Raw genomic sequence first — 17,055 nt, forward strand, 5'->3', positions numbered from 1 at the left:
ATGAATTCTGTGCTAAGACCACATTTATTAAGGAAAGGACACCCTGATCTTCCCAGCAGTCCCCATGTGGGGTTGCCATTTGCTGAGACGCTTTTTGGCAGTATCAGTAATTATTTCTCCAAATGTGACTGCCTCTGACCAAGCCTATAAATCCTTCACCGCTGGGGGGTTTTAGGAAGCTTTGGTCACCACACACATAAATAAACACATACACTTAGACACTTCTTATACTCCTGTTGAAGCACCTAGGGCTTTCCGTGGCCCCCACATGTTGCTCATTTAACTGAATTGGGATTAAAATTTAAGTCTAGTTTACTTAAAATTGACAAGTTGCTAAATAAAATACGTAAGGTCCTTTACTGGTCAGTCCAAGAAGTAGTCATTCCAAGAGTTGTTTCACTTAATTGATCAATGGCGTGTAGTTCCCTGTGCATGTACTTCTGATTTTGCCTGCGGTTCATGGAAGATCCATTAGTGATCCACAGAGAGCATCACATTTACTGAAGTAGTGGAAAATGGGCGCTATATTATAGGTTGTTTCTGCCCTTTGCTTAGCACACCATATCAAATTTTCACTCATGTTGGTAGAAGAGATAATGGTCGACTGGAATGCCACCGAGCCTGAGACCACGGGAAAACTAGTATCAAGTAAAATCATTCTCCATTAAAGATGCCTTGCAGCTGCTTCTAAAATAACAGGGCAAAGTATGGCACAATTGAAAGATTCTTGTGCTTTGCCTGCTTAGTTGCTTGACTTGAACATGTGCCCAAAGCTAGAAAAGAGGATGAAGAAAGCTTTCAAGATGAGCTGAAAGACGAGCAGGGAGCTATTACAAAAGGAGTCCATGAATAGAATCGGAATGACTGGCAGTAGTATTCGCATTTGTATGCTTGTCTATTGGAACTGCCACACTGATTGGGGGGTAGGCCCCTTTTACTTTTTTTTTTTTTTTTTTTTTTTTTTCTCTCCATGCACTCAACCTATTATTTAATTGTACACTAGTCTACACTACCTCTCTTCACATTTGTTTGAGACTTTTTTTTTGTTTTAGCATATGTGGTAGGCTGTTTGAAGTGTAAAAAATAATGCCTATTCCTTTAATAAAGCAGTGTCACAGTGGTTCGAATGGTGTTTGAATTTTGGAAAGTTAAATATTTATCTGAATTGTGCCAATTTTTCTTTTTGGTGTCATAAGGAAATTGTTTGTGTACCAAAATAACAAGTTGTTGACCCTGGTCTTACCCAGCTCTGAAGGAAACTGTTAGAACAGTAGAAATATTAAGCAGAGAAGATTATACCTGCTAAAATTATTCCACCTTTTTCTTACTTTAAAATTTGTTATTATTGGTGCTTGCCTTAGAGTTACCTTAGTTTTTCAAACCTCTTAAAGGGATAGTTACATGGAAATTAAAATTCTGTCATCATTTATTCAACAGATTTAGACAAATTAGAAGTGCTCTATTTTCATAGCGTTAAAAATAACTGCTTTACATACAATTTGTGATCTGTAAAATCATAGTACAAAGTACACTACAGATAGACTTGTAATATATCATTGAGAAGGTCTCAACTAGCAGAATACATAAAACATATTGTTCATTTAGAGACCAAACTATACGTATAAGTATTTGCATGAAAAATCGTTGCTGTTGCATGTGTATTGTGCCACGTTTTGGTTTGTAACTTCGCAAAACATTAGTAAAACATTAGTAAACCATAGTAGATCGCATATCTTTATTTAGAGCAGGTGATCTCGAATGAACCCAAACACAACAAGACAATACGTCAGTCACGGAGACATGACATGCTGCTTGGCTAAAGCTATTGGACTTCCGGAATCTGCTCACGTTGCAATCATGACACAGTGTTTTCCAATGTCGTGTGAAAGTTCAACCAATGAGAACTGGATCATGGGGTATGGTGTGTGGGTATAGTGGGTAGGGACGATGTGTTTACTAAGTGATCAGACTTATGATTTTCACCTGACAGACAATGCAACTAGCAGAGAAATCCCTTAGACTTACATTGAAAGAGTCACCCAATCCATATCTAGAGACCAGGATATCATAGAAGCTCAGGGGTGGACACATTTAAGTTGAGTCAACAAGACACTAGCAACACTAAAAACCATTCAGAACACCTGCAACCACATAATATCACATAATATAAAAAAACTAGTTGCTCTCTTCACACAAGTTGCTGAGAATCTATTTCTAGAATCTGTGTTAATCTGTTCGTCTCCCTCCTTAAGACATTCCATTGCATGAAAGGACATGCTGGTCTATAGAATTCAATGTTGATGTTGTGTGAATTCATGCATGTTTTGCATTATTGAAAAATTCATGGTGGGTTGGATAAAATGAGGTCTTGGTTTCATCTTAAAATAGGCCGTCTGAATGCACTCTTAGTAAAACTTTTTTTTAAAAAAATTACTTTTATAAAAAAGTGTGAAATTATTTGTATTTTATTTATTATGCTAGTAGAACCTCTTAATATGAATACCAGCAGACCCTCTTTGAAATATTTGCAGAAGAGAATGTGTGTGGCAATTGCAGTTGATCCCACACTGGGCTGTGGTCCTCCAGAGGTCAGACCTCTGCTGGGAGACGTTTTCTTCCTACGCTTCGCCATAGTTTGGGTTATTTTCACCAGCCGTCCAAGTTGTGACACCACTGCCATTTCCGCTGGGCCTGTTGTCGTCCTGTCACACCCCGTCCAGTTCAGTTTACTACAAATAACACGTCAGCTCTATGAAAGTTACCCTTGAAGTGCTGCAGTCACATCTGAAAGTGGTTTTCTATTCGTTGCAGCATTACACACTGGGTCTTCCTGTCTGCCTGCTAGTTTATCATTTACTTTTAGCCCACACCTGTTTGGTATTACACTGATTACCCTCCTGACCATCGGTGCTGAACTCTTACATTCGAGGGACTCCAATATAGCCGCCATGCTGACGTTCTTGATGATAATGAGACTCCAGATCTCCTTATATTGCATGTTCCACCACTCTCTTTAGATTTGACCCCTCTGCCCTTTTAGCTTCTGTACCCCTATGTGAACACTGCATCCCATGAACCTTGAACTAGGTGCATACATAGTGTGTGTAACGAGAACTGTGGCCTGCTGGCTCATGTAGAAATGTGTGTGGACGCAAACCTGTTGTAGTTGCATTGTGTTGTAGTTGTAACTGGGCGATATGGCAAAAAAAAATAAAATCTTTTTCAGAACAATTAAATTTTTTTTTTTTTTTGTTTAACTAGTCAACTTAACGTAACTACACTATGATTCAAGTAACATTCTCTTTATTAACCATCTGGTTAAAGTTGTATTCCAAATGCACCACAACTGAAGTGATCTATGTGAGCTATGTGTTCTAGGTTGTAAAGTCACGTGACTTTGGCGCTCCGAACCACTGATTTGAAACAAAAGGTTCGTAAAGCTTCGAAGCAGTGTTTTGAAATCGGCCATCACTAGATATTGTTAAAGTCGTTATTTTTTTTTTTTTTTTTTTTTTTGGCGCACAAGAAGTATTCTCGTTCCTTGCACAATGAGTCTGAAATGTTTGCATGTTAAAAAATAAATACGACTTCATGTTGTGTCAATCACAATTACACACTTATTTCGAAACTTTCGTCCGTCATTAAAAAAAAAAAAAAAAAAATTGGATCAGGTTCAATTTTCTGTTTTTCGCATCCGTAGCAAGCATTTTGAGAGGGGTTTTGACAATTCAGAGCCACCGTACAAGTGAACCCCAAAATCCAGTATCGCTAACAAAGCATCAAACTGAGCCATTGACATCCTGAAGTAAACTTTAAATCGTTCGAGATAATCCCACAGCTCCTTCATAAGGAGGTGGAACTCTCCTTCTTCTCTACACAATCTCAGGATTGAATGGACCCAATATTTCCTCTTTCTTTTTTTCTTTTTAAGAAGAGAGAGGACAACAAAATCATCCTCACTGCTTGAAGACATTTTGTATTGTTTTGCGAATTCTTTTGCAATGGATTAATTAATATGCATCGGACTTAGTGTGCAAGTTTTCTGTGCGTGATGAATTTTCAGGATGATGAATACGAAAAAACGCATACGCATAATTTCGGACTTGGTGTGCAAGGACCTTAAGCAGTGTTTTATTTTTACATTTCATTATTAAATTTCTGTTTGTTAAATAAACCTAATGTAGGCCTACCTGAAACCCTAAACCCCCTGGTTTACATTGACGTTAAAATGACACTTTTTTTTTTTTTTTTTTTTTTTTTTTGAATGTAAAAAGGACTGCTGTTTCTTTTTCAGTAGTTGTCAGGATGCTTTCTTCTCACAAAAAGAATGTGAAACGTATGCTGGTTATAACATTTTCAGTTTTTAAATATATTATAATTAATTTATTTTATACACTTAAAGCATTATCATATCGCATATTGAATATTACAACATTTAACAAGTTATTGGATATCGCATTTTTCTTTAATATTGTGCAGCCCTAAACAATACATAACAGAGCCCCCCTCCCTTCCACTCACTCTCTGAGCTTGGCTGCTGTTTGTGTCCTGTGCACTGAGGGATTGAGGATGAATCGGACCCCGACTACAGGAGACTCTTTGTTCTACCTGTGCTTACCTCCTCTCCTGGCTCTAACATTTTTGTTGTACCTTTCTGAAGACAGAAATGTGATCTCCAGAGGCCAAGAAATCCAAAACCGCATATCTATGCCTTTGGCTGTGGGGAACGACATGGATGTAAATCATTGCCTTCATTCATTGTATTGTCTGTAACTTCAGTTCTATTCTTTGTGTTGAGTGTTCAAAACAAAAAAGTCATGTTTTGAGTCTCAGACCACATTTAAAAAAAAAACTACAAATTCTTACTACATTTTGAAGTAATTACATCATAAATTGTACATTTTTATGATTTGTGAAAGTAATATTTTTAGGAGTTGACACATTACTGATTTATCTAAACATTTAAATCTGGCCCCTGTTGTTTTTTTTGTTTTTTGTTTTTTTTGGTTTTTTTAATGCACTTCTCACTTTTTTGAGATCATCTTTTTTTTTCTACATTGGCAAGCTTGAAGATGACTCGCATACAGAGCTAGAGCTTTGTCAAACTCTTTTTGAGCAAGATCGACCAACATAATGCTGTATCGAAGTCTCACCCCATAGGCATGTTTTCTCCCTGGTCTTTGCTTTTTCAGAGGGGAAGCAATTCAACCATGAAAGGGGTTTTGAAGCTACATAAAAAGACATTACAGAGCATTCAAAGATTTCATTTTGCAGCAAGCGGAAACCACTTTTTTTTTTTCAAGCTGTATGGTTAACCACAGCTCTTTTGAAACAAACTTGTTACTTAAGCATAAAGAAAAGAGGTTAAAAATGGTCCCCACGGAGTCACAAATAAACAAGCTTGAAAACATAGGCTGCACATATGCTATAATGAACTCATTCTCCTAATCATCCTGTAGTGAACCAGCTCTTCAAGGCTGGGAGCACTTTATGCCACGCAGAAAGCTGTTTTCAAACAACCTCCTGCTTTCTTTTTGGAACCTCTGGTCAGACGGTTGAGCACACTTGACCCATGAACTTCAACACCCTCTTCATCCACTGTTTTGTGGGCTATGACTGGGCTAAATCTTGTTTCTCCTCCAAATTCTTTTCTCAATATATCATCATTTTAGTGCTTGATCTTGAGAAAGAAGGAATTTAAATTGAGAAATGCCCCATCCATTCTTTCATTACAACTTTTAACTGTTCCTGCCTCTGCTCACATAGTCTGTCTCAGTGACCGTCCACAGTCTGTTTACTGAGTTTTTTTTTTGCACATTGCATACGAAAAGAGCAAGAGCCGGATGAAATCGGCAGTTCAAATTCTATTGGTTGGTTCTTCTATGTATTTCGGATTAAACTGCAACTTGTAGTTGATTGCTTTACGTCAGTCAGATGGCCTCTTCCTGTCTAAGTGGGCGATTCATGGCCAGAATAAGCTACAGTGAGCACCTGACCATATGCCTTTAGTCAGTGGTCTGTTTATGTGAGACTACTACTCACATGGCTGTAAGGGGTATCAAAGCAGTGTGGACAAAAGTCGGACCAGACAGGTCACATGGTGCAAGACATGGGAACGTTAATTAGTCTCAAGTCTGTGGGTATGTGTCTAGTATAACTCACGCCTCAGTAGTCTCTCACAGCTGGCTGATTTTCTTTTCCTCTGTGCTTAGAGGATTATGTCAGACGGGCTGTCTGTCTGAACTTTGAGGACTCCTGCATCTTGAGTGTGTCTGTGTTGGGGGCCACACAGCCACATAGCTCCATAGGTGGGCAGCCTCATATCACTGTAGGCCTGCTAACTCGTGCTATTCTGTAATACTGCCAAATCCAAATGATTCCATAATCGCAATGTGTTTGGATGCTAAACTATTTTTTTTTTAATGTAAACTAGGCTTTGTACTTCACTTGCGTTCCAATATCGACTGACTGCTGAATCTCACAGATTGTACTATGGACTATTTTAATTGAGCAGTGTAACTTTTTATATATTTGGTTGACTATATTTTAGTTTGATAATGAACAAGCTGTGATGTCCAGTTAGCCACACTAGAACTGATACGGTGTGTGTGTGTGTGTGTGTGTGTGTGTCTGTGTGAGGTGCCTGCGTGATCACTTGAACTGTTTTCTTATAACAACGGTAACAACTTAAAGGGATAGTTCACCCAAAAATGAAAATTCTGTCATCATTTACTCATCCTCAAATTGTTCTAAACCTGTATGAATTTCTTTCTACTCCTGAACACAAAATAAGATATTTTGAAGAATGTCGGTAACCAAACATTAGATGGGCCCCATTGGCTTTCAATAGTAATTTTTTTTTTTTTTTTTTTTTTTTTTTTTTTCTCCATACTATGGAAGTGAGTGGTGCCCATTAACTGCTTGGTTATCCAATCATTTCTCTGAAAAAAAAAATTGACTGAATTAATTAGGAACATGTTAAATTTTTATGTCCAGTTTATGTATACGGTCTATAACCTGTTTCCTGGATGTGCATAGTATGGATGCGCATGAATTAATAAAGAGCTATTTGCTTAAAATTTTGCTTTCGTTAGGGCAATGTACTCTAGTATCACAGCCTTGTTATATCCCGCATCTATGACGGCTGAGAAACCATGCCATGAAATGGGCTGATGGCTCAATACAGCTGTGTGCATTGTCCTATTTGCCAAGTTCAAAGGTCCATAAAAAAGACTGATACTAGGGGTGTAACAGTATATCATGTCACAATATGTCACAACACAAAAATGCAACAATATGTATCATGGACAATATGTATTGTGTATAATTCACCTAAAATGAAAATTACTGTGAGGGGAAAAAATTCAAGTTGACAGTTTTAGTGTCAGTACTACATTGAACTACTATATATAAGTAAGCAATAAGGTACGAGAGGCTGTGCTGTATCGTGAATAAGTCACGGCTGAAGGGCGTTGTTAGGCACGATGCGAAGCCGTGACTTATTCACAATACAGTACTAGCCTTGAGTACCTTATTGCTTTTATAAAACGGTTACCACACAGTACAAATATTAAATCCAGAAATATGTATCAATGCAACTTTCATGAAGTAAACTTTTTCTAAAAGCCTTCCTTCTGCCGGAAATAATAGTCCCTGACTGTGAACAGCAACAGAAGTTACATTAGTACGCCATTAGATGGCAGCAAAGACTTTCTTTATGAGTGAGTCAGTCAGTAGCAAAGACTTTTACATTGAAAAGACTGAATTGTTGTGAACACGGAACAAGAGGCAACTGACAAATGCTTTGACTAGCACTGTTAGTCACGGTAAAACCCCTTAAATGTTAAAAGGACAAGGTGATACATCGGACATTTAAACAGATTTTTTATTATGAACATAGGACTGACCTGAAGGAAAATGCTAAATCTGAATGCAGGTAATAAATTTGCTCACTCGATCTCTTTCTCACAATACTCTTCTACATAATACAGTAAGCTTCAATGAACAATATCAATTTAGAACATACAGTTTATGTTGCTAAGAGTGGTTGCTAAGGGTGTTGTGTAGTGATACACAGAACCGTTGTGTGAAGCGGCCATAGCCGTGTTTTATCGTGAATAAAACACGGCTATTGACCAATCAGAATCAAGGACAGGAACTAACTGTTTTATAATGTTGAATATAATGTATAATAATGCAATGGGGGTATATTTGTGGGTGCTGATAATGCCAAATGTCTTGTGTTACCAGTAAAAAATGGCCTACATTATTTTAAATATATCTTTCCAAGCATATTCGTCTGTATTTTCAGCTTCAGAATCATGAATTATGAATTATTCACGTTTTCTTCATAGTAAAATGGCAGTTATGCACAAAGTAATAGGTTTTATAGTAGACATAACCCGGAAATTGTAATGTGTGAGCACGCAAAAAGTTTCTCATGACCACACAAAAGTCTGTATATTTTGTATTTTTAATCAAATAATTGCAGGTTGCTTCAAATTGCTTCAAAAAACAAAACAAAAATTATTACAGGCCACAAACTTTTGAACAGTAGTGTATATTGATTTTATGTTGTCTTGGTGTACAGCTAAAAAAATTAATAAAATAAAATAAATACATCTACTATTGTTTCATAGATATGTTCTAGAAAGGGTTTGTGTACCCCCATCCCCCTTATGTTTGAGCAGACCCCATGACAGACAGATAGGCTCCAGTCAGCCACAGCGGGGCCTTTCAGTCATGATAAGGTTTGCTTCAAGGCATGGCAGGCCGCAGGAGATTACAGCTGTCAATCAACTTCACACATCCCTGTGTCTCATTCGTGTTCTGGGAATCAACCTCCACTTTAGACCTCGGTTTCATGTTCATCATCATTGCCTCTTTCCGCTCCAGTTGTTAATTGGGGGCTGGATGCAGTATAACTGGGATCGCAGGTGTGCCGGGCTGCTTGGTAGAAATGCTTTTCAGGTCGAGTCTCTCCCTGGAATGTAGCCGAGAAGGAAACAATGTTTAGATTACAGCGTCGTTAGAAAATGGAGGCCAGACAGGGGAGAGTAGAGATGTTTTGCTTTGACGATAGAGAGGGGTGAAGTCCTTAAACATAAACATACTACACTTGAGTGTTTTCCCTTCACTGTATGGTGGAGGGGGCGGCTGAGGATATTGTTCTTGGTATAAAGGATGAAAACCGTTCTATGTGGTTCTGAATGGACAGGCTAGAGAGAGAGGAATGAACTGTGGTCAAAACTTGGGCGGCAGCCTTGGTAGTTTCATAGATCCCATCAGCTTAATGGGAAGCATTCCAGAATCTCAGCATGAACACTTGAGCCTGTTATAACTCATATCCTCCTGATCGGAAATTGTAATCATATTTCAGTGGCTGTCATAGCTGCCCTCTATGATATAATAGATCCAGATCTTGCTCTTTCCTGCAAGGAAGTAGAGCTATGTCAGACAGTGGTTGGTCACCGCACTGAAAAAAAAATATTTTATGCATTGTTGCCATGGATTCCTCCTGCACCATATATTTGCTGGCGCTGTGGAATACATTAAGCCTAAATGAGCACATATTATGTTTTGATGGTGAAATGCGGAGTTCATATGAGAGCAGGATCTGGCAGTATGAAACTATATTTTACTCCTCTCTTGAGGCAGGGTGGTTGTGTGAATGTGAAATGGTTTTAACTGTTTAATTTCTGTCAGTCCTGATCAGTTTTATCATTTCTCGCTATCTTTCTGTCTGCAGGTCTTGATGCTGAGTTGTACTATGTGAGGGATGATGTGGTAAATCATTATGCCCTTTCCTTCATCCTGCCTGTGCCCAGTGACACCAACAGCTTGCATTTCACATGGCACTCCAGCAGCAAGGTTGGCACTGTTCATATATCATATGTACACTAGCAATCGAAATTTTGTGGCCAGTCTTTTTTTTTTTTTTAAACATTTATTCATCAAGAATGCTTTAAATTCATAAGAAGTGACAGTAAAGACTTTTATATTGTTACAAAAGATTTCGGTTTATCAATTCTATCTATTTGTATTTAAGATTTTCTATTTACTTTCTATTCATCAAACAATCCTGAAAAAAAAAAAAAAAAAAAAAAAGCAGCACAACCATTTTCAACTGTGATCCAAATCAAATCAAAATCAGCATTGTGTGACACTCAAGACTGGAGTAATGGCTGCTGACAATTCAGCTTTGCCATCACAGGAATAAATTCAGTTTAAAAAATATTAAAATAGAAAACAGTCATTGTTTTTTTTTTTTTTTTTTTGGTCAAATAAATGAAGCCTTGGTTAGTTTAAGAGACTTCCATCAAAAGCAATGTAAAAAACCTGTAAACTTTTGAGGTGTAGTTTGACTTTAATTGCTGTGTCCTTTATCACATTTTTTATTTTTTTTTATCTTTATCACATACTTTGTGAATGATCTATACTAATTAGGGATGTAACGATACCCTCATGTCACGATTCGATATCACGATACTGAACTCACGATACAATATTATTGCGATACTTCAAGACATATGGTAAAAGGTTAACAAAAAAATAACTGTTGATTAAAATGCAAAATTTGGTATTACATTGGGGGTGGAAATGAATAGGCTTGGACATGGTGCTGGTAACCCAATGCACAGGACAATGTTGATACAGAATAAAAATATTCATGATTCTGAAGCTGAAAATACAGAAAAATATGAATATGCTTGCACTCTGTCATTGACTAGATATATTTAAAATAATGTAGACTACTTTTTTACTGGTAACACAAGACATTTGGCGTTACCAGGATCCACAAATATTCCCCCATTGCATTATTATACATTATATTCAACATTATATATAGTAGTTCAATGTAGTACTGACACTAAAACTCTGTAAACTTGAATATTTTTTCACACAGTAATTTTCATTTTGGGTGAACTATACACAACACATATTGTCACTATCCACGATACATATTGTTGCATTTTTGTATTGCGATATATTGTGGCATGATATATTGTTACACCCCTAATACTAATATCTTATTTTCCCTACTTCCTATGTCTCCTGCACAGGTGGATTACAAGTTGGGGTTTCAAGTGGAAAACACTTCAGCCATGGATCAACCTCAGAGCAATATCTCTGCCCAGGGGGAGGTCCCACGCACTCGTTCAGGTGAACCAAACATTTTTCTCATTATCATTTTTTTTCTGTTATATCCTGTTGAGATTGGAAGTGGAAAAAGATGCTGCTGATAACTAAGAACATTTAGTTTTTCACGAATAAAAAGTGGATCTACTTTCTTATGTTTAAAGATCCTCATATAAAAATGACCTGTTAACTATTGGTAAAATAGTTATTGACAGACATTTGATGAAAAGGTCAAATGTCAAAACTTAAGAACCCACAGCTTTTATTTTATTAAGTTTTATCTACTCTTAATTACCATAAGGCCTGTTCACACAGAGACAAATTCAGTGCGATAAGCATTTTAATTTGAATGAACTGCTGTTAATGCATCTGTTCAAAGTCAGACAGATGTAAACATTCACGTGGCATCATCAGTGCAACTGAATTTTTTGTTCTAATCTCCTTTCCATCGCACTGCAAATAAAGCAGGCCAACCTATAAGATTCACACTTTTGGTCACATGTCTAGAGACACTGCAGTTACATAAAACTATGACTAGGTGGCAGTCGTAAACAGAGTAATCTACACCACCAACTGTCAGCAGGGGCACCTTTAGATAACCAGAGGCCCCTGGGGTACAGGATTACAGTAGGCCCCCCTACCCTAAATATGTCACTAGACCATTAGTCAATATAGACATTTCAATTTGTGCTCAATTATTACAATAAATTCAACTGGCATGACTTTTAAAAACTTTTCTTCCTTTTGTACTGAAAATTTAAATCCAATTTTTACTAAACGTCACTATCGACTAGTTTTTTTTATTTTTTACCAAGGCCAATTTTGAGAATGATTTAAAAATTTGAGACATTTGAAACAACAAAAGCAGCTTTAAAATCTGAGTGAGAGCGGAGCATTTGAGTCGTGCAGACCACAAAACTCATGGAAACTGCTCTGGTGGAAGACTGTGACTGGATCTAAAACCTTCAGATGACATGCAGATGATAACAATGCTTTTGTAAGTTACCAAACCCGCATTCAGAAAAAAGTGTCTCTCTCGCACTGTATGACGTTATAGAAAACAATCCAGTTCCATTCACACAGCAGGGCTTCGTACAGGCGTGAGTTTGATTATAGAATGTCACTGCAGTAATCTAACCTATATAAAAATAATTCTTAAAAAAATATGATTTTCGTATAGCCAGTAGGCATCTCCCCAGTGGGCTTCAGCCCATGGAAGCCTGTGCGCTAATGTGTCCCCGACTGTCAGAGTTATTTTGCGTTTTTATGCAGCTTGTCTGCCATTTTTTTTCGCTTTGGACTGCACCAGTGGTTCTGTTCTTTGGTCACGCCCCTGCCCCCTTCAAACCTTTAAAAAATCTGGCACAAAATCAGTGGTCTGAAGAAGAAAGACTCAGTGGAATTGGTGTTCGGTGTCGCTTTATATAGGCAGAGCACCAAACGCTATTCACGCTCTTGAACGCCATTGAATGCCATTCCGCGCCCCCCTGCGATACCTGTGCACCCCCCACACTACTACTGGACTGGACAGACAAATTGCAACGAAAATCGAACCAATCTTTTTGCGTGATCATTGTGTTGGTTTGAACAGGTCTTTAAAAAATCTTCTCTTGTAGTATAGTAGAAATTAGTTCAAAATGAGTCTCTGCATTCATTGTTTACAGCTTGCATATTTAATATAATCAAATTTGGGCCTCCAGTAAGTATACTTTGTGTGTTTCTATCTGTATAGTGTTCAGAGTGGACCTCTTCTGCTCTGGAAAGGCTGATGGAGAGGCTGTGCTAACAGTACAGCTCAACCTGACCACACCAGCCAACAACTTCACAGTGCTCAACTTCAAACGCAGGAAAATGTGTTACCGCAGTAAGATCTTTTACCTTATTATTCCTCAAAGAAACTGCTCTTTGTTTCTAACGATCTGAGTGCGTGTTTGTGACTCTATTTTCACCCTATTAGTATCCTGTGAGTTTTGTGTATTTGGCAGATTGTAGTCTCTGGCAATGTGAAACTTGACACACAAAGATGATAATAACACAAGCTCTCTGTCATATGCTTCCCCAGAGGAAATAGCAAGTGAATTTATTCCCTGCTTATTTGAAGCACATGAGCCAAATTAGCTGCGGAAAAGAAAAAGAGTTTGTATGCCCCAATTTCCTCTCCCTTGTGGACTAACTGGGTCAGTGTGTATGTAGTGCTCAAGAAGATATTGTGTGTCTTACACTTTGTGTGGAAAAAGAGAGATTTTTTTTTTTTTTTTTTCTGCCCTGGCAAAAATTTACAAACCAAACATAAATGAGACCACGTTCAACAAGTTCATGTGTTCGGATGCATCTCACGAGACCCATCAAGATGATGTCCAGGTCATATTTCACCCCAAAATCAAAAGGAAAAATTTTTTTTTTTCTTTTAAATTACAATATTTTCCTTTAAGCTAAAGGCCATTACAGACCATTACTTTGATATCAGAATAAACATGAATTATTGTATTAAAATGTCTTTTGTGTAATACAAATAAAAAAAAATAATTAAATTTTTAAAAAAGAAAATATGCATGTAATGAGATTTAAGGGAGAAATATATTTATTTGTAACAAATAGGTTTGTAATTAAATACAAAAATGCAAGTTTTATTTAGCACACAAATATAAAACAGTGAACTGGTATTAGCATGGCTCTTTGCTGATCCTTCCCCACATTGCTTGTATTTTCCAGGAATTGAGCAGCCAGAGCCACCCAAAACTCTGCCATTCCCAAACACAACCATACCGAGAATAGATCGTGAGTATATGCGATTCATTATTTGACTTTTTAACTGAATGGGGTTCTTCTTGGAGGCCATCTTGGCTCTGCTCTTGTAACCTCTCTCCTCTCTTTTGTTCTTAGCGAGCAGTCCAAATGCTCCCACCACATCCACGCGAGTTTTTTACATCAGCGTGTGCGTGTGCTGCATCGTCATCTTCCTAGTTGCCATCATCCTCGCTGTTTTACACCTCCACAGCATGAAGAGAGTGGAGATGGATGACAGGTATGTATGTATGCATGCATTTTTGTGTTTGATAATTCAGACCACCAAAACCATCTGCTTGTCAGTAGTTTAGGGCAAATTTGGCTTTATAGAGGTCATTTGCTCTCATGATTTCCTTTTTCTGTCTGTCTGATTTTATTCAAAAAATTTTTCCTATTCAGAAATAATGTGGGTTTGTCTGAACGAGACAGGAGAAACAAAATCTTATCTCCTGCTAATTTCATACAAGAGCACTGAGTAGTTTAATTGCATTTTTCTGAGATTGAATTAGGCATCACTACAAAGAAGTTGTCTTTTTCAGGATTATATAAGGGTGGTAGATTAGATTTTATCTGCTGCTATTCACAAGAAGAGGCACAGAGCTCCATTTATCTTATAAAAGAACATCAGAACCAGGATGTGACTCCATTTTCTTCTGCTGTAGGATTCTTTTTGCTTCACAGCTCAAATAGTAGACCAGAAGAAACCAGAACTTTTTAATAACGATAATGATGAGTCGGTGACATTAGATCATGATTAGGTTCAATGAGTTTCAGGAGGCAGGTTAAACCTGTAGCATTTTAGGTCTTTCTCCAGGGGCCTCTGTGTTTAACCTTTGGAGTTGGAGTCTAATGGCTTTAATAAGGACAATTACACAGCACTTAGTTTTTAAATGCAATGAGGTCCAGGGCCAGGTAAAACCCTACACCCTTTGAGAAAACGGATGATTTCTTTATCAAAGAGGCTGTGAAACCATTTAAAACTGAATGACTGGTCTGTTTCAGTTAGAGAAATTGAGGTTATTACAATAAGTGCAAATATAAGTCAAAATACCATTAGTTGGTGCATTTCAATTCTTAAACTAATTAATTTTTTTCCCTCTACATCTTTCTTTTAGCGTTAGTGACAGTGGAAGCTCTCAGGGTCTGTCTCAGCCTTCCACCCAGACCACCCAGTACCTGAGGGCAGACACCCCCAACAACGCTACACCTGTCACCAGTAAGACTATGACCACACCATGCCCCTCACCCCTGACCTCAGATCAGCGACTCCCTTAAACATCTCAACCATCTGCTGTAACCATCTGCACTCCCCTTCCATGATTAAAAATGTCAGAAAACCTGTTTCTCAAACAGGAGCACTGCTTTGCTGCCCCATAAGAACCTCAAAAAACAACAGGATCCTTTGCTCCCTACAGCTAACAGACCAGCATGTTAAATTGTTCTAAATTTCACACCTGTGGATGCATCTTGTCTCGTCCTGTTCACACCAAATGTGCATTCCTTTATAAACTAGAAAATTGGAAACGAATGATCAGATTAGCTAAACTGGAATCAGAAGGTTGGAATAAATAGGCGTACACATTCCCATTTTCCCCCTCCACATTTTTGTCCTTAGGTTTATTACAGCAACGACTCCAGCATTGATTGTTTTTGCGCGATCGAAGTTGTACAAGTTGTTTGCGTATGTGTGTGCGACTTTGTCACATCCCCTCACAAAAGTACAAAAGTCATATGTATTATCCTTCACTGTCATTTGCTAGTGCAGTAGCATTTCTTCACACTTAGGTTGTTGTCTTTTTTTTTCCACCATGAGAGGCAGACCACATTTAGAGAGTCACCTCCACCCCCTTTCCAAATTAGGATGCAAATAAGACCAAATCAGCAGGAAGTTTCCGCTCTTTTAAAGCATAGTAACTGTTTTCATAGTGGGTGAGTTTCTCCTTTCCCTCAACTGACCAGATTGGGCTAAAATTAGAGCTTTTTAGGCAGAGCTGAGTAGAGCGGGTTGATGACCTCCCTTAAACTTCCCATTAGTGGAAGTTTGCCAGGTGATCCCATGAGTCTTATATTCACATATTCACAGTGGCCCCAAAAGGTGTTTGGACACTTAAGTAACAATATAAATGTCATTGAATTAGATAAGGAAATGCCTAAACTAAGTTGTGCTTTTTTATGTATAACAAATGTCATATTTTTTATTTATTTTTTAGAACAATATATCAAGTTAAGCTTTATACAATACAGTTTCAAACTGCTTTACAGTAATAGAAAGTCAAACATCGTCAATGTTGCAAAACTCAATTAGGAAACAAATTCATTTACAGTTGCAACTTCAGTTTCAGCTATAAAGCAGCTCTACAGAAGACAATATAGTGTTGTCATTCAGCTCTGTTAAATTAAGTGTGAAGTGCAGTTAAGTACATAACGATACCATTTACTGAATATTAATTGCTTTTAAGCCCTCAATATATCTATTGTTTTATCATTTAAACCTTACAAAGTTATGTCTGTTATATGTACTTTAAAATGTTAAAGTTAAAGGATTAGTTCACTTTGAAATGAAAATTAGCCCAAGCTTTACTCACCCTCAAGCCATCCTAGGTGTATATGACTTTCTTCTTTCTGATGAACGTAATCGCAGAAATATTCATAAATATCCTGACGCATCTGAGCTTTATAATGTCAGTGATAGAGATCAGTGAGTATGAGCTGAAGAAAGTGCTTCTATCCACATCCATCCATCCATCATAAATATGTGCTCCACACGGCTCCGGGGTGTTAATAAAGGCCTTCTTCCGCCAGACCGCCTTCCGTATTGAAGTTACGAAGAAAGTGTAAACTGGTGTCACATCAGTAGGATGTAGTGTAAGCTTTGTGCATAGATGCAAACTCTTCACCTTTCAGTGAGAACTCACCTTTTTAAGATCAAAATAGGTCACCTATGGGATTTGCATAGATCCAATGAGAACGTGTTTTTATGGGATTGGGGGGTGGGGGTGGGGTTACAAGGTTACTTGTGAACTTACAAGGGTAAATAAAGAACTGGTTGTTGTACTGTACTGTATGGTGTTTCCTTCACTCTTTACTTTAAAAACTATGTCTATAATGGGTAATATTTTATGTATTTGA

The 17,055-nt window shown here is 37.6% G+C and overlaps 1 protein-coding gene across 2 annotated transcripts in view; it reads left to right on the forward strand.

The window, feature by feature from the left end:
- ryk (receptor like tyrosine kinase) overlaps positions 1 to 17,055 on the forward strand; it is a 65,002-nt gene that overhangs the window by 19,284 nt on the left and 28,663 nt on the right. For both annotated transcript variants that reach the window (XM_051897091.1, XM_051897092.1), the window contains exons 2-7: positions 9,749 to 9,870; positions 11,064 to 11,163; positions 12,872 to 13,003; positions 13,852 to 13,917; positions 14,023 to 14,164; positions 15,042 to 15,142. In XM_051897091.1, coding sequence (XP_051753051.1) covers positions 9,749 to 9,870; positions 11,064 to 11,163; positions 12,872 to 13,003; positions 13,852 to 13,917; positions 14,023 to 14,164; positions 15,042 to 15,142 — 663 coding nt within the window. The remainder of the gene's footprint in view (positions 1 to 9,748; positions 9,871 to 11,063; positions 11,164 to 12,871; positions 13,004 to 13,851; positions 13,918 to 14,022; positions 14,165 to 15,041; positions 15,143 to 17,055) is intronic.

This window comes from Ctenopharyngodon idella, chromosome 6 (genome assembly GCF_019924925.1).
Source record: "Ctenopharyngodon idella isolate HZGC_01 chromosome 6, HZGC01, whole genome shotgun sequence".
In the NCBI taxonomy this organism is placed as follows: domain Eukaryota; kingdom Metazoa; phylum Chordata; class Actinopteri; order Cypriniformes; family Xenocyprididae; genus Ctenopharyngodon; species Ctenopharyngodon idella.